The 24,710-nt window shown below is 43.6% G+C and overlaps 2 protein-coding genes and 1 long non-coding RNA gene across 4 annotated transcripts in view; 2 read left to right on the forward strand and 1 right to left on the reverse strand.

Annotated features, from left to right (window-relative positions):
- The window catches only part of LOC114450023 (rho GTPase-activating protein 1-like), a 150,551-nt gene extending 136,593 nt beyond the window's left edge, over window positions 1–13,958 (forward strand). Inside the window, exons 1-6 of one of the 2 annotated variants that reach the window (XM_028427919.1) lie at window positions 9,998–10,408; window positions 12,387–12,463; window positions 12,541–12,618; window positions 12,732–12,860; window positions 12,962–13,065; window positions 13,141–13,958. In XM_028427919.1, the coding sequence (XP_028283720.1) occupies window positions 10,347–10,408; window positions 12,387–12,463; window positions 12,541–12,618; window positions 12,732–12,860; window positions 12,962–13,065; window positions 13,141–13,293 (603 nt within the window). In that variant the 5' untranslated portion in view covers window positions 9,998–10,346 and the 3' untranslated portion in view covers window positions 13,294–13,958. Of the gene's footprint in view, window positions 1–9,997; window positions 10,409–12,386; window positions 12,464–12,540; window positions 12,619–12,731; window positions 12,861–12,961; window positions 13,066–13,140 lie in introns of those variants that run through there. The other variant, XM_028427927.1, reaches the window with a different exon arrangement.
- Window positions 5,557–9,561, forward strand: LOC114449068 (tubulin alpha-1A chain-like). Its single transcript, XM_028426418.1, has 4 exons — window positions 5,557–5,677; window positions 7,600–7,822; window positions 7,907–8,055; window positions 8,581–9,561. Exons 1-4 carry the CDS (start codon window positions 5,675–5,677, stop codon window positions 9,559–9,561), a joined length of 1,356 nt encoding a protein of 451 aa, XP_028282219.1. The 5' UTR covers window positions 5,557–5,674.
- A 6,574-nt stretch (window positions 13,959–20,532) lies between the features above and the next one.
- LOC114452591 (uncharacterized) lies at window positions 20,533–23,826 on the reverse strand. The gene is made up of 7 exons (XR_003672288.1): window positions 23,769–23,826; window positions 23,345–23,458; window positions 21,016–21,060; window positions 20,899–20,934; window positions 20,780–20,823; window positions 20,649–20,700; window positions 20,533–20,569 (listed from the first exon to the last, which is right to left on the reverse strand). It is a non-coding gene; the product is annotated as an uncharacterized LOC114452591 (long non-coding RNA).
- Window positions 23,827–24,710: the final 884 nt, after the last annotated feature.

The following is a 24,710-nucleotide window of genomic DNA, read 5'->3' on the forward strand; positions in this document are numbered from 1 at the left end:
GTTGATCGCCCAGGCCTATGATGGGGCTTCAGTAATGAGGGCTGCGCATCGACTTCCAAGTGCATCGTCAACATGTTGGAATTTCAACAGCCTGTTAATACAGTGTACAAGCACAGGATGATCTAGTGAAGTGTTTTCAGACCTTACAGAACGGAGAGGAGCCACCCAGACATTCATTAACAGCATGCAGGCTCTCAGGTAGGCTAAATGCATCAATAGTGATGATTCTGTGTAGCCTTAAATGTTTTTATATCATCTATTCAAACAAGTTTAGATGAAATATAATTGCCAGTAATTATAACACAACCTCGGGTTTGGTTACTATATCTGTAGCCAGTTTTCAGAACTTACTCATGAAACTCCTGTATTGGATCAGGGAGGCTGTTCCTAATGTGGTGGAGGATGAGGAGTACAGAAGACCTGCTCAGGAACGACCCACAAAGAAACGAGAACATTGGGAGAAGGCACGCAACACCATTTGGCACTGGAGGTCAGCACTTGCTGCTTGTTCTGATCAAATCTGAAGACGCTGGCCATTTTATATAGTGGTTCTGACTGAAATGTACATTGTCGTATTGGTTCGTTACAAAATAAAGGCCAGCTCTTCAGAATATTGATCATTGTGAGACATGTGAATACCCAATTCTCTTCTTCTCTTAAAAATTAAATATCATTATATAGGTATGTGACACCACCAGACTTAAAACAGAACTGTCCTTGATCTATGAAAACAAGGAGTTCCACAGTTGCAGTGGTGCACTGGCTCTCTATCAGGTTTTGATGGAAAATAATCTTAAAGACGCATTCAGTGAAACTGTAAGTCTTCTAAACATCCTCATCACCACACCGATGACAACATCAGAGTCAGAGAGGTGCTTCTCTACTTTAAACAGAATAAAGACTTTCCTTAGAAACACCATGGCACAAGATCAACGCTCTGGCTATGTTCTCCATAGAGAAGAACTGACACAAGACATTCAGAAAGACAGACGAGCAGGGAAATGTATCGGCACATCAGCCCCACAAAAAAAAAAATTTCATCAGCTGCCACTGCTTGGTTTATTGCTTTATCAGGCCTTGAAGAAGCTTTTTCTGCTTTTCTGCTTCTGCTTTTATTGTTTTAAAATTGTCTGCCCTCTCCTTGTCTCCTGGTCTCCTTGTCCTCAGGTGACGTGTATTTGCTCTCAAACGACAGACTGCACCAGAGGTGAAGGTAATGTTATTGTGTAACTTTTGTTGTCTGTGTTTTTCTGCAGAAAACTCTGGAGCGCAGAACTTCAAACGACCATGTCACCTCTTTGGGAAGGAACACGCACCGGTGGTCTACCAGAGGACTACAGCAGGTATGTATGTACGAGGTGGGATGCATTTTAAGTGTGATCGCTGTGAAGTGCTGCGTTTGTATTTTCACTTCATAAAATGTGAGGTGTAATGATATGTAATGAACATTAGTGTATGATTTACCTCCTGGGATTCAGTTGGAGGGGGCTGGCACACAGCATGGCGACTCCTCCTGCTCTTCATTGAGCGGCGTAAAATAAGAAAATAACCATGCTTCGGCCCATTTTGCTCTTACGTATGTCAGAAATCTGGGGCTCTGAATATGGCTGCCGCTTAAGTGTTTCCTGGTGTGCTTGACAAAAGACAAAAAATGTCACAACGCGCTCTCATATTATCTATACACTCGCATCAGGTTGGCGCTCGGAGGTCACAGAGATAGATGTGCATGAAAAAGAAGGGAAGAACTCTGTCAGCTGTTTCCAGGCCCGTGGCCGTCCTGTTTAGAATAATACAGGAGCTAGAGTCTATTTAAACACTAATATGCAGCAAGGTGGTGATCACAGGATTAGCTGCTATGCAGCTCACCCAGAGGCTAGCAGGAAGCTATCACCACAGTGGTTTTGCATAGAGGACGGCAGAGTATAATGTATTTGGAACTCTCTGTAATGGATGAAAAAAAAACAATCTCAAAGGGCCTCCAGCTGTTCACTGTAATAGACATGAAGGTGTTAAAACTGTGTCTGTTTACATGTTGACGAGTCGTCCTGTTACCTCACATGTACTGATACTGATGATCAGTACATGTGTTCATTGATCGAGAGAAAAGTCGGTTGTAACTAAGAGGCCTAATTTTACAGCAGAAATAAACAGGTGTTTGGTCACAGTTGTGTGCACAGGTCCTTTAATGAGCTGTTAAATATCAGATAAAATGCTCGGGTTCATGTTGTTCATAGGCCACTTCAGAAAGGTATTGATGTGAAAGTTTGTTGGCTTATGATGAGTTCATAGCAGGAAAGCCCAGGTGAAGAGTTTCCCTCCTCCTCCTCCTCCTGCCTCATCTCCTGGCCGGCCTGCTTCATATCAGCTGCCGGATCACATCCTCAAAGGGCCGGTCAGTTTTACTCACACTGTGCTTCCAGCGGCCATCGCTGCATCTGAGGAGGGGAGGTTAGTGCCAGCTGGACAGGGGTCTGGAATCTGTTCTTGGTGTAGATTGTGTTTTTGTCCACCAGGTGGCTCAGACTTCCCCATGTGTGGCAGCCACTTTACATTGGTAGAAATGTGTCCTCTTATGTTTCTGTCTTCAATCTAAAAACATCAACAAAAAAAGGAAATCCTGCATGATCTGACTCACTGATCAGAAGACATGTGAGACGTGCAGATAAGCTCACAGTGTGGGTAGATGCTGCTGCTGCTGAACAACTGCTGTATTTCATTGAAGTGATGTGAAAACAATGGTGAACACTGAGCAATCTGATGAAAAAGACAGAGAACTGTACAGTGTGAGTATTGTGTGGCTGTGCTGCCATCTAGTGGCCGCTGTAGGAAACCACAGCTCCTGTTAATGCTTTGATTCTGCTTCTCTGTTTCAGGGCTGGAGGCTGTGGTGAAGACCTGCTGCTGATCTGAAAATACACACAGCTGTTGTTCTCAGTCCATTTTCTGTGACACTGTGGCTCATATCATAACTCTGTCGGTGCTAAAACTGAGTTTCCCAGGCCTGGTGTCGGTCTAGTGTGCGTTTTTTCTTCTCATATATGTAATGTCTGATTCCTATGTCACAGTTTACACTTTTCAACACTCAAAGTGAAATGGGTGAAGGTCTGACGTCCAATAGGGCTTGAGAAGAGAGGGGTGCTGTTCTGCCCTCTGAGTTTTGCTTTATGTTTGTCATCCATAAGAAGGGACAAATACAGATTATAGACTTGAACATGTTTAATTTGTGCTGATGTAATGCTCCCTTCCTGCCAAAGTCATAGAAAAGGGTGCAGAATTATGTAGCAGACCTCGTTTGATTGATGAATTATTGCAATGTGAAACTCTGACCACCAGAGGGAAGCAGAGCAACGTGAGGCTTTAGGTGGCTCAGGACTGTCTGAGTGTGGGTCTGATACGGTGTCAGAATAAAATCTTTCACCCTTCAGTGATTGAAGACATGTTGTAAACCAGATGATGTGAACCATTTGATTATATGTGTCGTCATAATAAAGAGAAAGCTCTTTATTGCTGACGGTTAGTACTTGTCTCTGGTTAATGTCTTAGTTCAGCATTTTTAGAGAAGACCGGAAGTCAAACCAAGAAATGGGTTCAACTCCTGTATCTGCTTATGTTTTTTTTATTTTGTGAACAGTCAAAGTGAAGAGTGACAGGTGAGCAGAGAAGAAGTCCAAGCATCTGAACGAATGGCTCAGAGGGTTAAGTGAGTGGGGTGTTGTTCCGTGGGACTGGGTTCAGTTCCTGTGGCTGCTTCTGTTTTTTTCTAGTGAAACCCTCCAAGTGAAGAGTGAAAGGCTGCCCGAGAGGAGGTCCAAACACCTGGGTCAGTGGCTCAGGTGGTAAAGGGAGAGATTTGTGGCCTTGAAGAGCCAGGTTCGACGGGTGAAGAGTGAAGACAGAAGACCGGAAGTCTAGAATGGGGGAAGTTTTGGGGGTTTGTCAACAGGGGTTATGAAGGGGCAGACAGGGAGCACTTAAACTGGATAGTGTCATGGTAACGGCATTTAGCAAACTAGAAGCAAAATCTATAATCCAAAGATATCTCCTGAAAGAATGGCAGAAGCAGCGGGATGAGGAAGTAACAGGAAGACATTTATACTCAGTTCTAAGGGAAGCAGGCAGAATGAGACCAGCAGGGGGCAGTACGACAGAAGAAAGAGGCATTACAAGACTCAGACTTGGACACACTGGGTTAAACAAAACACTGAAACTAACAGGTAAACATACATCAGGGCTCTGGAGGATTGTACTGAAGAATGTGTTCTGCATATGTCCAGCACACACAACAGAAAGAAACAAGTTCCAGAGGGAGCTAAGGAAAGCAGCATGAATGAATTCAGATACCATCTGTTCTAAAAACTAAGGAAACCTTGGAGACATTTGCTAAGTTATTTAAACATGCTTAGTTTTTAGAATTTAGTTGTTTTTGTTTTGTTTCGCTCTCTCCACTCAGGCCCACACTGCAGTATAGTATATAGGTGGCGGTAAAGAGTAGGATGCCACCCGCCAATAAACTAGAAGAAGAAGAAGAAGAAGAAGAAGAAGACAACAACAACATAAACGGCGAGCAAACCGGGTAGAAGTCCGGCCGCGGCTCAGGTCAAGATAAATACCTTCTGTTGTATTTGCACGTTAGCACTGTAATGTAATGGCGAATAGTTTATAATGACTGAAGTGTTGTCACTCGGCTAGTTAGCTGTGCAGAAAGTTAGCTTCCGTGTTTGAGACGAGTCAGAGTCACGTGGCCAGTGCCGTAGCCTAGGAGACGTTTTGTGTACTTCCGTGTTGCCCCCTACGCCAGCGGTCCCCAACCTTTTTTGCACCACGGACCGGTATCATGTAAAACAACACTTTCACGGACCGGCACAGAAAATAAAATAAAATAAAAACAAAGTGCATAAACAGACAACTTACTCTTATGCTTAATTAGTGGGAGCCTTTGAGCTTTCCCAGCAATGAGGCGGTCCCATCTGGGGATAATGGGAGACAATGACACCCGAAGTGTGTTTCTTATGTCCAGTCCACTCCGTAATTTTGTTCTGGCCGTCATTAATTGCTTCAGTCGTTCTTGTTCATGATTTCTTCCATGGCTTGTCTTTTAATGCAGGGTGCTCGGTCTCGCAGTTTTGAAGGCTTCGTTGCCTCATTTGCGAGTCTGTCGCCACATATCACTCAGAGCGGACTTGGTGTGTGAGAATCACCTGTTCCAATAAATCCGTATTTTAAATAGGACTCCTGATATAGTCTTTTAAATGCAGGTTTCTTTTTCTTTGAAGGGGTAGGCTCCTCTTCTTCTGTCTCCTCGTTAGGCCTTTTCCCCTTTCCGAAGAAGCTCTCCAAAGACGTTTGTTTTTTATTCATTTTTGCTGCTTGTGGGCTTAATTTTGGGGCGCCGTATCCTGTGACCGAGACAAGCATCTGGGCAGGTGCTTAAAGGCACAGGCGGATGAATCTGATCGATTTATAAATGAAACAGCTTTCAGACTCGGATAATGAATAATATATGTTTTGCTCAGTCTTTCTGTGCGGCCCGGTACCAAATGACCCACGGACCGGTACCGGTCCCCGGCCCGGTGGTTGGGGACCACTGCCCTACGCAACGTTAAATACAACCAGCAGCTCCTCCGCTCTCTGCTTCTGCCTACAGCGTCGGACCGAAGAAGGAAAACTCTTCAAAATGGTGAGCGTTAAAGAATAATTAGTTTGATTCTACGTCTTTATTATTATTGTTGTTGTTGTTGTTGTTGTTGTTGTTGTTGTTGTTGTTGTTGTTGTTGTTGTTGTTGTTGTTGTTATTATTATGTATGTTTTTTGGAATCAAAAGATTCAGCTCATTCAGGACATTCCCAGAAACCTTCAATAATAATTAAAAATATTATAATATTAAAAATATTAAACATTTTCCACCTTCAAATTAACATGGGAGTGAATCTTCAGCAGAGTGAAGAGAGGCTGAGTGAGGAGACGCCTAAAAAAAATCACTCTAACCTGCGCTCAGGCCTGCACCGTCCATCTCACTGGGATCATTTTTATATCGGTATGAAGGAACACTCGTTAGCTTTCTGACGGTGTGACTCTTTAAACTCCACACCAAACCATTTTGCCCTGACAGCCAGCTGTTTGGGGAGAGTGCCGGTCATTCCTCCATTAAGACATAATGTAAAACCAAAAACAGAGAAGCAGAGCTGCCATATTTTCTAACTCGGCACCATCTCCACATCTTTAACATCACAGACATAAAATTTATACCAGTTGTAGAGCAACTTCTTGTGATTCTCACGGTGTCCTTATTTTTTGTCTGAAGGCTTCGGTTTGGACACAGGAAGCAGTTGGACGAAGGGTGGTTTTACATAAGAAACGCATTAGGAGGGGGCAGAAAGAGCAGAGTTAGGGATAAACATTCCGGTTGCCAAGGATACAGGCAGGTAGGCAGGCAGGGCTGTTACCATAGTGACAGGCTGACACACTAGAAGCATACACAGCAGCCATATTTGTAGTCTTTATCAGACTTTAAGCATTATATCTGTCATATTGATCATCCTTCAGCTGTATACTACGTATTAACGACAAAAGCATGACTCTGATGTTTTGAGAAGCAACGTGTCGGTATAAAAAGTTAAAAACGTTACAAATGGAAGCATACACCCGTTAATTTACAGCTATTTAAGTATTTAAGGTGTCATAAAACCATTAAAGGGTGACTAAGTTTAGCAAAACAGAAAGATGTCCCTCCTGTTCAGTGGCCTGCGAGGCCTGCATGTAGTGACGCCGCTTGATGGTACGCTCACGAACACGGCTGTATCCTACTAGTTATAATGTGTATGTATGCATATGTGACCGGTTAGTGTTGGTCCTGATCAAAACAATCAAACTTTAGACGGGAGTGGTTCACAGGATGGAGGCGTCATTTAGTTCCGCATTCCAAAACTTTCAAAAGTGTTACGGTGTGGCGGGGGCGTGGCCTCAAAGTTGACCATTCGCCATTACAAAGAAACACTGTATTTTCTGCAGTACCACCAACATACTTCATGCAATGTGGACAAAATCTTACAGTACTGCTATGGACCCGAGTCTGAACAGATATAGATATATGCTAATAGGATGATACCGTCACAGCGCCACCTACTGGCAGCAGGACATTTCTGTTGTAAGCATGTGTTTGTTGTACGTGTCTGGAAATGAGAGGAGAGGAGACAGCGATGGACCCGTGGATCGCAAGGTGTGCGAGGGCCCGAAATGCTGCTTGCAGCTTTAATTTTTTTTTTGTTTTTTTGTTAAACTGTCTGCCCTCCATGTTTCCCCCCACATTTCTGTCTCACGCTTTGTTAAATGAGTTATGGTTAATGTAAAATATGCACAAATAAACTGGTAAAGGTCTAAATAGGTGCCAGATCGCTGACCGTGTGCGTATGTGACAGACTAGGCTTTAAAAAAGCGGGTAGTTTGGAGGGGAGGCGCCGCCCTGTCTGTGAACGTTACACCGGTGGGATCTGTGGTACCGGGGGCAGGGGGGCCTCTCCCTGGTTGCGTGGCTCTTCATGCTACTTCCTCGTTGTTGTTGTTTTACTGGTCTATTAAACTCTAAACTTGATTTTTCCACAGCGTGAGTGCATCTCTGTTCACGTGGGTCAGGCTGGTGCCCAGATGGGCAATGCCTGCTGGGAGCTCTACTGTCTGGAGCACGGCATCCAGCCGGACGGTCAGATGCCCAGTGATAAGACCCTCGGAGGAGGAGACGACTCCTTCAACACCTTCTTCAGTGAGACTGGAGCTGGGAAACATGTCCCCAGAGCGGTCTTTGTGGACCTGGAGCCCACTGTCATCGGTAAAGTTGGGAATAGAAAATGACATTTTAATGAAAGCATGAAGTTGTGCAGTGCTTTTTAATACCTTTGTTGTCGTTCCACAGATGAAATCCGTACAGGAACCTACCGTCAGCTCTTCCACCCTGAGCAGCTCATCACCGGAAAGGAGGATGCAGCCAACAACTACGCCCGTGGTCACTACACCATCGGCAAGGAGATCATCGACCTGGTTCTGGACCGAGTTCGTAAACTGGTGAGCTGAAATTCTCTGAACTAGGGCTGTAATCTCCCAGTCGACTGGTCAATTTATTAGTCGATACGTTCTGGCTCGACCAAAATTCTGATTGGTCGACTTTTCGTAGCGTAATTTTATCAGGAGGACCGTACCATGTGCTAATGGGCGTGTTTTCGGCGCACCCGTTTCACAGGTAGCAGTCTATCTTTGAACACCCCCCTTGTTTTCACTACTTTGGTTTAGCCCGACCCACAAAGACAGATAGATTGAAGCGTACCAGACCCGGTGGTTTGCTGAATATTTATTTAGTTTTGACCGTGTCATTTAAGACAGTCCTCCTCTACCATGTCAGAGACATCTGCAGTGTGGCAGCGTTTCATGGAAATAGACAACGGGAAAAAGTTTGCGTCCTCCTTACGGCAGGTAATTTGAGGGTTTCAGTCGACCTAGACTTTCTTTGGTTGTTTACAGCCCTGCTCTGAACACTGTGGAGATGTAGCATTTGGATGTGTGCGATTGACACGTTAAACCTGAATGTTGCAGGCTGACCAGTGCACCGGGCTGCAGGGTTTCCTCATCTTCCACTCCTTTGGAGGAGGAACCGGCTCCGGGTTCACCTCTCTGCTCATGGAGCGCCTCTCCGTTGACTACGGCAAGAAGTCCAAGCTGGAGTTTGCAGTTTATCCAGCTCCTCAGGTGTCCACTGCCGTGGTGGAGCCCTACAACTCCATCCTGACCACCCACACCACCCTGGAGCACTCCGACTGTGCCTTCATGGTGGACAACGAGGCCATCTACGACATCTGCCGCAGGAACCTGGACATCGAGCGCCCCACCTACACCAACCTCAACAGGCTGATCGGACAGATCGTCTCCTCCATCACTGCCTCGCTGCGCTTTGATGGCGCCCTGAATGTGGACCTGACGGAGTTCCAGACCAACCTGGTGCCCTACCCTCGTATCCACTTCCCCCTGGTCACCTACGCTCCAGTTATCTCAGCTGAGAAGGCTTACCACGAGCAGCTCTCCGTGGCTGACATCACCAACGCCTGCTTCGAGCCAGCCAATCAGATGGTGAAATGCGACCCCCGCCATGGCAAGTACATGGCCTGCTGTCTGCTGTACCGTGGCGACGTCGTCCCCAAAGATGTCAACTCTGCCATCGCCACCATCAAAACCAAGCGCAGCATCCAGTTTGTGGACTGGTGTCCTACAGGTTTCAAGGTGGGCATCAACTACCAGCCTCCCACCGTGGTTCCTGGAGGAGACCTGGCCAAGGTGCAGAGGGCTGTCTGCATGCTGAGCAACACCACCGCCGTCGCCGAGGCCTGGGCCCGACTGGACCACAAGTTTGACCTGATGTACGCCAAGAGGGCCTTCGTCCACTGGTACGTTGGAGAGGGGATGGAGGAGGGAGAGTTCTCAGAGGCCAGAGAGGACATGGCTGCCCTGGAGAAGGATTACGAGGAGGTGGGAACCGACAGCCTTGGTGATGAAGGAGAGGAGGAGGGAGAGGAATTTTAATCCTAACGGTTTGGTGAAGAGTACTAGTTCTTTGGACTCTGTGGTTCCACATCAGTGCGAGCAGTGTTGGTGTGTTCATGTGTTGATGTTCAAGTATAAAGCTATATAAAAAAAAAAAAAAAAAAAAAAAAAAAAAAAATCTGACAAAACTGCCGGATCGGGACAGAGCATGCGCACAGATGGAGCACTTCCTGTACTTTACAGCAATGTTCAATCGGTCTATTCATGATTGTAGTTTTCTTATACAACTGCTTCTGTCACATTGTTCTTGATACATTTCATGTTTTTGCACTGTATTCATCCTAAATTGTAAACGGCAATGTTATAAATAAAGAGTATTTTTTTAAAAATGAGACCGTTCTGTGGCTGAGCGCTTGGAGACTGGTTTGGTCCCAATGACTACCCGTAGACCACGTGACTGTTGTTGTCACTACGCCTTGTCGCTGCTGCACACGCATGCTAGTCGCTCCGAAGCTAATGGACAATAATACGCTCTGTGAATGTACCTGGAGCCTCGCAGGATACACTCGACTGTGGGAAATATGTTGTTCTCTACGAGGGAGTTGGCGCTGACGCTAGCGGTGCTGCCTGTAGAAGCAATCCTGGACGTTGTAGCTTTGCAGGCTACCGGGAGCTAGCATTAGCGGCTATGCGGCTAACTGGATCCGCCCGGCCGGCTCCACAAAACAACCACTGAAGACTGCTAAGGAACGGATCTACGGTGTGATAGGAAGCAGAGCGATGGTGTGTTCGCGCTGGATTCCAGAGAATCACGCTGTGGGTGTATGGAGAAAGCTCCAAGGAGAGGCACCGGTGGTCAGTCCAGAGGATTAGCTTTCCAGCGAGGGTGAGTAGTGGATCCACAAAGGTGTTGTTTTGGCTTGGCTGTTTGTTTTCGTGGAGGTGTAGTGATGACACATGTGTTCTGTGAGCTGTCAGTCATAACAACATGACTGCAGTAGTATGTAAACATTGTCGTGGAAACACGTGGAATTTTAAAGTGCTAAAATTGTTTAGATACAATTATAAAATGTAATGGTTTAAAAAGACATGTAATTCCTGACAGCAAGCCACGAGGGGGCGGGATTTCACATCCTGATATTTGTGTATGTAGTATTTAGTGATAATAATGAGATTATTTACTAGAAAATCAGCTTGTTTTACTCTGTTGGTTACTGCTATTTAAAATATGTGTAAAAAAAAACATATTTTACAAATATAACAGTTTCCCATCAGCAATAGATGTTCAATTTTATTTTCAGAAATTAGATTAAAGGATAAATAATATTAATAATTTTGATGGTGAACTTGTTTACATTTTGGAGAAAGTGGGACTTTTGTGGCGTAAGCTGGTCATGTATGTCCTCTTGTGTGTTGACAGGTTTTGAGGCCTTGCTTTTTTAAATGAGTGATTTGCTCATATGTGTGTAGAGGTTGTGAAAGATCGTAGGTAGGTGGAGGTATTGGGTTTTTGTGTGAGTGTGAAACTAGGGGTTGTTTGTTCCAATGTATAACCTAAACCTAATCCTAATCTCAGTGAAACAGATGTTATGAGAGTGGCATGTGTCCTTTAAGAAAAGTAGTGTTGTTAGTTTCCCCAGTGAGGCTCATCAGTCACAGTGTGTGTGTTGTGCGTGTGTCCTTGGATCAGGGCTCTAGACTAACTTTTTGCACTGGTTGCACCGGTGCGCCTAACCTTTTTTTCTTGGGTGCACCGGCACAAAAGTTAGGTGCACCGCATCACACATCACACAGCAGTTTGTTTTTTAATCACTGTCCATATATTTTATCGATCAGGCCTTAACTTGACACCTATCCTAATACAGAAGTTCTTTTCATCTTCTCTCATCATCTGCAGCTACATCTACTCTTTACCTGACGGCCTCGCAGGGCTGTAGCCAAAGTTTTAGAAATACTGAGGTCCAAAAATTGATCTCTAGTAAATATGAACGGGCTTAATAATCACATATCATCCTAAACTGACTTTGGACCTTGTTTAATGAACACAGGTAAATAAAAATAAATAAATACATGTACCGATAGTACTCATTCAAATTATGGACAAACCAGCCAACAAGTCTGCCTGTCAGAAATCCATAATGAAGATTCAAAGTTCATACAGCACTCTTCAGTTCCCTGTTTGCTTTTCTGGCTGTCGCTCCTCACTTATCTATCTGGCAATGGGAATTAAAATTATTTAAATTATATACACCTTTATTTATTTAATAGTTGTGATTGAGATATATATTTGTTTTCTTCAACACGTTTTTAATGCAGCTACAGTATCTCTTCTCTCATCTTCCTCACCTCTCTGCCCCTGTCTCCTCTCTTTCTAAAGCTGAGCTCCAGCTGACAGACTTTTCATTCTGTCTGTTACAGTTTAGCTGTATGCAGATATCATACTGGCAGACAATGGTCCACTGTAGCAGGATAATAACAATACTTTTTAAATGGGCGTTCATCATGTTCTATAACTCCTTAAACCAGCTGACTGCTGTCAGTCAGAGTGACTCAGCCTTCATGGATGGAACCACACAGGTCAGATAAGGGCCTGACCTTGTGTCCGCCTCTGTTTTAGTTTTAAGTTTGGCAGGAAGATTAACTATGTGAGCTACCTGAGTGAGCTGGAGGATGTGGTCAAGTGTGACCAGCTAGTGATTCCTGCTCGTGTCAGAGAGTAAGGACATTTAAAAACATTGATTTTCTACTGCATGGATTCTAGTGTGGCCCATGTTATGACTCTGTCTGTGTCACAGGTATGACAACAAATGTGTGTGTGTGTGTGTGTGTGTGTGTGTGTGTGTGTGTGTGTGTGTGTGTGTCAGACTCAGACAGAGGGATTCAGATGGTGATCCGGTTCCTGTGGTGATGAGAGACACCATTATCTTCCTGTCAGAGCAAGGTAACATTCACAGATGAATCCGTGTCTCATTTCAGAGGGCATCGCTGTCAGTAACAACTGACTGTGTGTGTGTGTAGGTTTGGAGATTGAGGGTGTCTTCAGACGGTCTGCCAACGTGACTCTGGTCAAGGAGGTGCAGCTCAAGTACAACTCAGGTAAAAAGCCCATTTTTTTATGTGACTTTTGTTCACATGTGAGTTAACCATGGCTTCCTAGGAGTGCTGAGAAGTCAGAATCAGAATGACTTTATTTATCCCCTGTGTTTCAGGCCAGGCAGTGAATTTCAGAGACATGGAAGACGTCCACTTGGCTGCTGTGATTCTGAAGATCTTCCTGAGGGAACTGCCCGAGCCGCTGCTCACCTACCAGCTCTACAACGACATCGTCAACTTGGCCTGTATGTCAAGACCGTTAGTCCAAGAAGTCATGTTGAATATAGTTGAATAATCGGTGGTTTCTCTAGGATTGTTATTCACGGTGGCATTTGATTGGTTGCAGCTGTATCCAGTGACAGTCAGGTGACCGTCATGAAGACGCTCGTGGAGTCTCTGCCTGAGGAGAACTACGCATCACTGCGATACCTCATCACATTCCTGGCACAGGTACGGCTCTGACACCGCACTTCCTTTCACATTTGTGCGTCTGTTTTTGACAGCTGTGTGTGTGTGTGTGTTTAGGTGTCAGCCAACAGTGAGGTGAACAAGATGACCAACAGTAACCTGGCTGTTGTGTTTGGTCCTAACCTGCTGTGGTGGCGGGGCAACGCCATTGGGCCGATCAACAACTTCACCCGGACCCTGCTGGACCAGCATCATCTGGTCTTCGCCTAGCTTTGTGGCCAAAACTGCTCTTTAAGTTGTTGTCTTTTAATTTCTGAAAGGCCAAATCATCATCATCATCATCATCATCATCATCAGTGGTTGAATATTGGTGTTGTACTGTTGCTATAATTCAGAATATGATGTGAGTGAAAAGAACCAAAAGATCATTCATTTAGTTTGACTGAGGCAAAAAAAAGTTAACTGTTGTAAGTGTGTGTGTGTGTGTGTGTGTGTGTGTGTGTGTGTGTGTGTGTGTCAGCTAATCTCAGTACATTTGAATAGACAAATATACTGTTGGGCTGTACATATATTTATTTAAAAAAATAGAGTGCTGTGTCAGTTGAGGTGCAACACGCTGCTTTGTTGAGCACAGCTCTCCTGTAATGAACGATCAAGGGTTTGACAATCAACATTTCATATATTTATGTTTTAAAGCAAAAAAAAAAATCACATGCAGTCAGACAAAGAATGAAGTCTGATTTATTTTCTTGCTTCTTCAGCCAATAATAAGTTAAAATTCACTACAGCTTGTTGCACATCTGAATCATCCTAACCAAGTTAACATGTTTTCTCAACTCTGCTGCTCGATTACAGTTCAGTCTAATCTATGGATCTTTGTACTGTAACTGTTGTCATGGTGACAGTGAACAATGTTTCTCTGTGAGAGAAATGATTTTGGTTTCCAGCATTTATTGATACTTAGTGATGTTATTTTCCTAACTCCTTTTTTCATCCTTTAATTTTGATATGTTGTGGATCTTCTGTATGTAAGATATAAATACAGACTGTAACATCCATGTGTGTAAACAATAAACAGATGTTGAATGAACATTTAGTTTTTTTCTTACTGATATTTATTTGTGTAAACAATCATGTACAGTTCAAATCACAACAACAACAAGGTTTAGGCACAATGAGCAGCTTGACGTATGAAACACAAGACAAAACGGCAAACAGTAGTTTCAGGGAGTATATGAGCCGAGAAGAAGTCCAAGCATCTGAACGAATGGCTCAGAGGGTTAAGTGAGTGGTGGACTGTGAAGAGTGAAAGGCTGACTGAGAGGAGGTCCAAATGCCTGGGCAAGTGGCTCAGGTGGTAAAGCAAGGGGTAAAGGGAGTGATTTGTGCCCTTGAAGAGCCAGGTTCGATTCCTGGAGGGTGAAGAACAAAGACAGAAGATCCGGAAGTCCGGAAGGACCGGAGGAGAAGAGGGGGGCGTCCTGGCCCCCCGAGTTTCGGGGGTTCGTGAACAGGGGGTTATGGAGCCAAAGGTGGTGAGAGGGTGAGGGTTTTAGAATTGTTGGTTGTATTAGTCTTTTTACTTACTAACTTACTTACTTACTAACTTACTTACTTACTTACTTACTTACTTACTAACTTACTTACTTACTAACTTACTTACTTACTTACTTACTAACTTACTTACTTACTAACTTACTTACTTACTTACTTACTAACTTACTTACTTACTAACTTACTTACTTACTTACTTACTTACTTACTAACTTACTTACTTACTACTACTTACTTACTTACTTACTACTTACTTACTTACTAACTTACTTACTTATAACTTACTACTTACTTACTTACTAACTTACTTACTAACTTACTTACTTACACTTACTTACTTACTAACTTACTTACTTACGTACTTACTAACTACTTACTACTTACTTACTTACTTACTTACTTACTTACTTACTTACTTACTTACTAACTACTTACTTACTTACTTACTTACTTACTTACTTACTAACTAACTTACTTACTTACTTACTAACTTACTTACTTACTTACTTACTTACTTACTAACTTACTTACTTACTAACTTACTAACTTACTTACTTACTAACTTACTTACTTACTTACTTACTTACTAGTACTTACTAACTAACTTACTTACTTACTGTACTTACTTACTTACTTACTACTACTTACTACTAACTTACTACTTACTTACTTACTTACTTACTTACTATAACTTACTTACTACGTACTTACACTTACTTACTTACTAACTTACTTACTAACTTACTTACTTACTAACTTACTTACTAACTTACTTACTTACTTACTAACTTACTTACTAACTTACTAACTAACTTACAGGTGTCAGGTGAACAGAAAGGTGACATCAAATAAGACCCACGGTGTTTTCCCCTGAAGTCCGAGCTGACGATACGCCCAATATGACACATCGAGACTCACCAGGCCTACATTTACACATTCCAATGGCAGCTTCAACAGAAAAGAAAATCTGAAATATGAGCAGGTGATGTACTGACACAGCTTTTAACACAGCATTTAAGCTTGATGCAGCTGTTCACCGTGTCTGTCCAGATAAGAAGGACCTCTATGAGCACCTGCTGGGTGTAACCCCACTGGAAAAACGAAAAAGTTAAACACTTTCTGCCTCTGGCAGCAGCTCCTCCTCCTAATCCAGAATCCTTTCATAATCGGACAAGTCCAAAAATTTTCACAAGAGCTGACTCATACGTTCAAGTGGACACATGCAGGACACCTACAGCTTCAACTCATTCATCTGAAAGGAAATGCTGCATTAAGAGAGTATTTTGAGGCAACTGACCCTGCTTCTGGCTACAGTCTGTTCCCTGGTTCCACCAGTACACCAAAGTAGCCCCAATACTACTCAAACTCAAGTTAACTTTAGGATCTTTGGATTACGACTTTTTTTTGTTAGGCTCTTTTTGGCACAATATTCATCTTGAGTTTAACGCAATTTAAACATCAGGTCAAATTGGCCTATAATTGTTACGTGCCTCTGTGCAGACAAGCATACAAAAAAACAAACAACATTCATACAATTATCAATGCTATTTTCATGCACAACACTTGAAGTGTCCAACTTATCTGACGTACTTCTACCACATGACGGCATTCCTGGCTATCTGAGTACATACTAACTAGCCTGCAACACCCTTACACTGTGAAGAACTATTTAATCTGGTGATGGTGGGGGGGGGTGTTCTGGAGCCTATCCCAGCTAACTTCGGGTGAGAGGTGGGGTGCACCCTGCACAGGTCACCAGTCCATCGCAGGGCAACACAGACAAACAACCATTCACACTCACACTCACACCTACAGGCAGTTTAGAGTGACCAATTAACCTAACTTGTCTTTAGAATGTGGAGGAAGCCTGAGTACCCGGAGAGAACCCACGCAGGCACAGGGAGAACATGCAAATTCCACACAAAATCGCCACCCCAGTCAGAATGGAACCAGGAACCTTCTTGCTGTCCTCTTGCAGTCCTCTGCGGCAGCACAGTGGTGCATCATGATGCATTTTGCAGACATGGGCCCCGCATTTGGCACAGCTCCACACTGGAAGCACAAAGTGTCAATGCATGTCCTCAGGAAAAAAAGGGTTAAAGGCACTCTAGAGGCTGCTGATCATCCTGACCTCAGAGCAAAATGTGACAAATAGACACCTTTGTTCATCCCCACCAATAATTTGATCACCTCCTAAACAATAACAGATCCTCATTGGGTGCAGGAGGGGTTAAATTTCATTGGAATCTTGGTGGAATCCCCCACCAATGTCAAACGCAAATCTACACCCTTGTCACTTTACCATTTTTGGAACTCCAGTGAAATCTCCAGTTGCTGTCATCCATTTCCTCCGCTTCCTCTTCCTCCTCTTCCTCTTCCTCCTCTTGCTCTTCTTCTCCCTCTTCCTCCCCAGTGGTGCTGCCAAGGTCCTCCTCTGGACAAAATTCCTATGCGGACACTTCCTGGCTGTCAGAGGATGATGTGTTTTCATCAGTGGCCTTGGGGGACCTCAAAATGGCAGCAAGTGCCTCTTTAAAATTTAATCTCCTCTTCATGGTTGCTCGTGGTGATGACTGGCCAGATAAAACTGTACAATGTTCTTCTAGACTTCAAAGATGCACCTACATAAACATGGTGCACACATCCAATAGGACCCTCTGTATGATCCATCTTTTCATCATTTGAGTTTACGTGCACACACACGTGCACACACGCACATACACACAATATATTCTCAGCAACACTAACACCACTTGTTTATCAACAGAGCTTGATTTTTTTAGCCTTTGATTTAACACACACTCACACACACACTCACATGCACAATATGATTCTCTATTCTCTCGTTTATATCAAGCTGAACACACCAAAACCATTTTTATGAAGTTCAGTTATTTTATTTCCTTGCATTTTGCAAGGTAATAGAACTAGGTCTTTATAAAACTGTGAGGGAGCTGTGAGGGAGCCTGCATCGATGCCACTAATGCCATTAACTCAATAAAACCAATAATAGCGTCAACAACCTTTACCAGAACCCCTCCTGCTGACGGGAAGCCGGGACAACTCTAGCCGTCTCACAGGTCCAGACTGCAGTTCTGCATCGACATCTGACGACACGCAGGCCTGCGGACACAGTAAAACAAAATCAGCTTCAGCATCGTACCTCTTTGTAATAACATCTGTCAAAGGATTCACCAAGTGTTTGGCTTTCCATGGCAGGCAATAGATTATGTATTTAACTGATGAATACGCAATGCATTTCATTTCTGGAGTGCACCCAGTGACATGACTTATGACGAGCAAGGGCATAGATTTGTTTGATGCAAATACAGATCGTAATCATGTAATGATTGCAACTTCATGGCATGATTCACACACTCAAACTGTGCGTACAACCTTTAATGACACATCTTGCTTGTACTTTTTAAAGCCACCTTATCACAACAATGTCACTCACTCAACTGTAAACAAACTCACAACATAGTGTGGGACAATTTATTGACTGCAATACCAAGGCTTTGACATTAAGGGAAAAGCAGGGCACTGTTTGGCAGGACACAACCACCCACTCCAGATCCTCCAGTCCCTGTGTAAAACACACAAAAATATAACACATGCAATCGTGTAAACATCAAATCTGTCTTTATCAAAACACATTCCAATGTTCCAAACTCACAAATATGAGCAAACCACAAACTTCCATCAATCACTTTTATTTAATCATTTCACAACATGGCATTAGTACAAAAGGAAAAGTCGCAGGCTGGAACACAGCGAGGCCGGGGGAGTGACGTCACCGAACATCTGGAAGACAAGAGACAAACATGTCAGTGTCAGTGAATCACCAACTCAAACATACACTGCATTTAAAAATACACTTCGCTTGCCAGCTCAGCTTACCATCCCTCGTCAACGGCGCACCCCAATTGTCGATCACGTCATGCTCATTTCTGCAAAGGCAAATTCTGGACACAGCTGTATTGACTGAAACGGATCCATTACAAAAAGCATGTTTGGGTTTGTGGTGATGCAAGTCTGGCCAAAACTGTCCAGGTCAAGACCACCCCTCTGGTACAGAAGACCATTAAACAAGGTTAATATGACAATGACAAATGGGATTAAATGGTTAGGGTTAGCAAAGTAGGGACACTTCAAGTACAAGCTGTGGAAATGTGAAATACACATTTATTGACAAAAACCCAAGCAGGTCAACTTTTGTCCCCCAGCTCAGATTCTGGTCTTTGCTCCACCCCCCACCACCCCAGTGTTAGGTGGAGTTGGGGTGGCAGTGGGTACCTGACAGATAAGCAACAGAAACAAAGAGAAAAAGCACAGGTTTCTGGAATGACATGACCATGCGATGCAATGACACCACAAAACGCAAGGGGTGGGACCAGAAAAGGATCTTTGTCCTTTTCAAGCACTGACCCCACCTCTCACCTGTCCAGGTGAAAGGCAGCACAAAACGTTTGTCGACAACCCAGCAGCAATTTGCCACACCATGACACACATTACATTCATTTCCCACATTTTCCCCCATCATTGGTATAAAGGGACCATTCTGAAAGTTCTGAAATTCCAAAAAACCAGCACCCCAGCACATTTGAATATCATGTTGGTCACAGAACTCGTACTTGCATTTCCACAATTCCCTTGTGCAAGTACTTGATTGAAACATTGCTGTGACACCATTGTTGTTTTGAAATTAGTTCCCAGTTGTCCACAGCTTTGATCCGGGTTTGGATGTGTTTGCTGATAGCATTGCTCGTTTGTAGTTGCAACTGCGTTTTTCCATCCTTGCTCTTTACTTTAGCAGTCATGTGCTGCTCTGTTCCAACACCGTGTTTGAGTATGTTTGTATTTCGTTTGTCCACAATGACTCCTTTCTTTCACTGTTTTCACACAATGGTTACATTGAGAAATCATTGGTGCCTGTTGTGCGACACATTTGGCGTTCCTTGCTCCTTTTTTGGTTGTTGTGTACGCTCTCAGTCCCAGTCAAGTCACCCAAACCACACCTCAACCACCACAAAACTAAACTAATCCACACAAGCTCAACTCCAACTAACAACATGCTGGCATTCTAGGATCTAAGCTACAACATCCACAATCTTGACCCTACATTGCACAACACAATACCACCCAGACCCTCAGTCAGTCAAACAGTCATGGCACGTTGGTGCACGGCGAATCCATCCAGAGCCAAATTCCTGGTGAGATTTCCAACACAGAGTCATTTAAAATCCTGTCCATCGGGGTTCTTGAGACACGGCAAAACACTTTGAGTGTTCGGCCAAACCTAAAACGAGTCCTTTGACATTTCAAAAAAAAAAAAAAAAAAAAACACCAGAAAACCAAACAAGTTAAACACCTACAGTTTCACAAGGTTTTACAGTACCTCCACATCTGCAATAGACTGTTGGTGCGGTCTGAGAGAGAATACTAAACCAGTTGCTGTAGACCACGCTGACAGGCAGAGGCGCTGATGTGCAGATGCTTCGGGGTGATCTTCATCTGCGGAGGAGAGGACAGACCATATTAAGACAGTAACCTTCCTTTTGTTAATTGCCATTGGTGACAATCTGTGACGCGGAGTTCATCGCACCTGGTTGAACTGCAGAGGCCACCGAGTCCTTTAGCATTTCTTCGAGGCCTGCGGGGGATAAAGCGGTCACAAAGCAACTATTGTAAGTATATTACTCAGGTAGGATGCGTTACCATGACTTGCAGACTGAATACCTACACATCCAGGCTTCTAAAGTCACACAGCAGTATTGCACCCATCTTAACTGGTAGGATGTACTACGGTGAGTTGCAGACACATCACCTCACCAGCAGAAATCCAGCCTTCGAGGCGACAAATCAGTGGTCCTGTGAAGCAAAAAATTAAAACATCACAGCAGCATGGTAAGTGTCTTCACTGGCAGGATGTGTTAACAAGTTGCGGACATATTACCTCACTTGCAGAAGTCCAGGTGTCCACTCAGCGGTTCTGTCAAACAATAAAGTCAGAGTGGTAAGCAAGCGTCTTCACTGGAAGGATGTATTAACATAAGTTGCAAATATACTACCATACTCGCAGGAATTCCACCTCTCAGATGACGAATCAGTGGTCCTGTGCAGCTAAAAACATAATAAAACACAGTGGTAAGCAGGCATCTTCACAGAAAGCATGTGTTATGATGACTTGCAAACACACTACCTTACTCGCGGAAATCCGGCCTTCCAGGTGACGAGTCTCTGCTCCTGCAAAGCAAAAAAGTCACAACAGCATGGTAAGTGTCTTCATTGGCAGGATGTATTCAGTTGCAGACATATTACCTCACTTGCAGACATCCAGGTGTCCACTCAGCGGGTCTGTGGAACAATAAAGTCACAGAGTGGTAAGCAGGCATCTTCACTGGTAGCATGTGTAGAGAACAGTTGCAGACATGTTACCTTCCTCGCAGAAATCCGGCCTTCCAGGTGACAACATCAGCGGTTCTGTGAAGATGAAAACAGCCATGAACGCACTCATATTTCCTCCAACAACCCACTGTTCTGTAAAAGCCCTCCAGTGCTCAGACAGGAACCTCCAAAAAGCCCATGATAAAAAGCACCCGTAGTGGCTGTGCTACCTAGCTGCCTACATCAAAGTGAAAAGTGACCCTACACTTTCGGCTACCAGCTCGTCCTAAGTTTGAATTAGACTTTCTTTACGCGCTCTACAGCTACACTTTTTTTAGGAAGCATAGTTTGTTCTAAGAATTTACCTTTGTACGCTACAACTACTTGACATATTTTACAGTTAAAGGGAACACTGACACTTCACCTCTCCTTTACCATATTCTATTTCATTTGCTGCCTAGTTTAGACACCGACACTTTAATCTGTCTCACTTCTATTAACTACTCTTATTGTTGATGAAGATTCTCCAAATTAACCTAAACGACTATTTTTGTTACGCTCTGTTAAAACACTAATGACGCACGTGCTACTTAACGAACCTCGTTTTGCTACCATATAAGGTGATATACGCAACATATAAACTTCACTTTCAGGACGCCAGGTTTGGGCCATTAATTTTAGCCTCTACACTACCGCTTTGACTAGTTTGCCTGGTATCCTATTTATTACTACACCAAACAACTACTCTGGGCATTTTACACCAAACAACTCCCCAAGACCAACAACTAGCCCATCGTCAACAACCCACCTACAATCACCACAACAAACCAAATGCCCAGCACCAAGAGCTCCTACAACCACTAGCTACCAGCTAACATAACGTCTCCATCTCTAATGTTACTTATAATAACTACTAACTCTCTCCTACCCTACTTAGCCATTAAAGTTATATATATTATAAATTTGATCTACTATTAAATAAGGTCTAGGCCATGTTTTCCTGACGTCCTTTTCTTACTATGCTGCTAGCACGTGGTAACGAAGCGCAGACTTTAAACGCCTACTTAATCACATCACGTTTTATTGGATTTTTGGCTAGATAACGACAAATGTTTGTCCTATTTTATATGCTTCCTGTCACAGCGCCTAATGGTTTAATTTAACTCCTTCCTCTCCTACACTGTCCTAAGTTATATGCTTCCTGTCACAGCGCCTAATGGTTTAATTTAACTCCTTCCTCTCCTACACTGTCCTAAGTTATATGCTTCCTGTCACAGCGCCTAATGGCTTAATTTAACTCCTTCCTCTCCTACACTATCATTCGTTTGCTTATTCTGCCCTACATTGTCCTATTTCCAAGCTAACGCCTCCCAAAGCTCCTACATCAGTTCAGGAGCACCCGTCCTGCAGACGTATTAAACGCCTGTCTCCCCATCTCCTCAGAAATGGACTTCAAGTTTCCACAACAATTGCTGATTGATTGGACATTGCTGTGACGCTGCTCGTCATCATGTTGACGTGGCACACACTGAGTGTATGATCCAGAAGGTTTGTCCAGGTTCTGATGCAGTTGCTGAAAGCGTGGATCATTTCTTCTTGTCTTCAACTCTTCAGAGATCCTCACAATGCTTCTTCCTTTTAAAGGAGTCATGAGCTGTTCCATTCAATGCAAAGTTGATCCATTTCTTTTGATTTTCTGTCCACGTGGATTCATTTGTCACGTGTCCTTTGCTGTCAACATTTTCGTTTCAGCATTTCAAAACTGGCCAACGCTGCCAGTGTTGTAGCATCACACTATTCATTCTCCCCTTTGGGTGTTGCCCATTCACAGTCAACAAAAAAAATCCCCATCAATCAAACCCAATCCATCAAACCAATCCACCAAAAACCACCATGGTAAGACACAACAAACCCACAACACAGAACCACCACAACAACAACAACACTAACCAGATGCCGGCATCCACACACCCCCTAAACAACAACCACAACCTCCTACACACCTGTCGTCACTAAACACTAATTTAATCTTACTTAATCCTACCTTAATGCTCTACTACTAATTTTATATTATATATAAATCTATATATTATAGTTATTATAGTTAGCGACCCTGACTCTATTTAAACATCTATTTTATATTTTTATTGAGCCTATTTTAGTTGTCTACTGACATAATAATTTAGGTTAACCTAATTTCTTTGTCGCACCTTTCCACTACAAACACTACTTTTAATTTCTAAATGCAACATCTATGTTAGTTTATTTAATTATACTATGAATAATATAATTTTTATCACTACACTATACCGCCTGCGTGAGGGAAGAAAATATGAGGTGGAAAAAAAAACAACCAAGAACAAACAAGAAAACCGATAACCTGACACAGCGGGACATGAAGACGTGTCCTCAGACCACAGGCAGGGCCTGGCTGGTGGATGACCAGGTGCAGGCAGAGGCACTGGAGGCGCTGGTGCTGTGATGTGGTCGTCAGCTGAGGAGGACAAGATGGACCATGTTTAACACCAAATATAACACATGATCTGCAATGCAGAGTTAAAACACTGCAGACATGAGGTCAACACGAGTAAAACCAAACGCTGATGGTGCAGATGTAGCTGTAGGCCTCGGAAGTACTCGTAGTCTGAGCGCTAATCATCTGCCAAAGAACATGCTTAATCTGCCAGGCAGGCCATGTTGCAGTCAGGGACCTCTTCACAGGACAGCAGCTGAAAAAACAGCAGAGTCTTCAGGTTGGTTTGTCCTACCATCAGCAGTGAAGCAGCCAGGAAACATCCACTCACCTTGTCGAGTTCAATCCACTTCCTTCCACCAAGGAAGGCCTTCAAGGCCTGAAGAGGGAAAATCAGACGTGATGACACAATTTACAACTAAATTCAACTTTAAAAAAAAAAAAAAACACACTTCATGACTTCATTGTAAATTCACAAGCAGACAGCACCTGTCCTCAGACAGCCTGGATCCTCTGCAGTCTGTGCATTGTTCCTGAGCTCCATGTGCTCTGATTATCACTGCTTTCAGCTGTGTCTCTGGAAGTGGCGCATTTCTCCTGTTCACCACTACATGGAGACAAACTTTGTTAGTTTGGAAGCGTTGACTTCACACTGATACTATGAATAATATAATTTTTATCACTACACTATACCGCCTGCTGTTGACTTCACACTGATATTTATGAAGCGCTTGAATTTAACACTTATTGTTTAACACAGACAACAATGCTTCCCTTTTATCTCAGCGACTCTGTAATGAAGTCCAGATTATCTGCAGCCATTCACAGTGTGGAAGCACCTGCTCTGGCTTCTAAAGACAAAACAACATTCATCAACTTGTGTCTTCATCTTCACTGTAAACTCAAACAAGCCAACAGCACCTGTTGCAGCTCCTCGCTGTGCACCATGTGCCCGCCAGTAGCAGGCCGCTGCCTCTGCTTCCAGGCCTTTCTGTGGAACCAGGCCTTCTCTCTTCTCCTTCAGTCGAACCAGGGCCCTTTCTCTAATCTTTCGGTGGATGTTACACCAGAGCTGGCGGTGACGAGCAGTGATACTGGCTAGCTGCCATCACACCACCAGTAAATTAGACCAAGCAGCCAAACTTCCACACCTGCTTCAGGTTGTCTCCAAAATGGCGCCAATGCATGGCCAACTTATCACTTCCTGAGAACTTCTTCTTCTTCTTCTGTTTAATGGAGAGTGACAACCAACATTTGAGGTGCATTACCGCCA

This window comes from Parambassis ranga, chromosome 2, assembly GCF_900634625.1.
Source record: "Parambassis ranga chromosome 2, fParRan2.1, whole genome shotgun sequence".
Taxonomy (NCBI): Eukaryota; Metazoa; Chordata; class Actinopteri; family Ambassidae; genus Parambassis; species Parambassis ranga.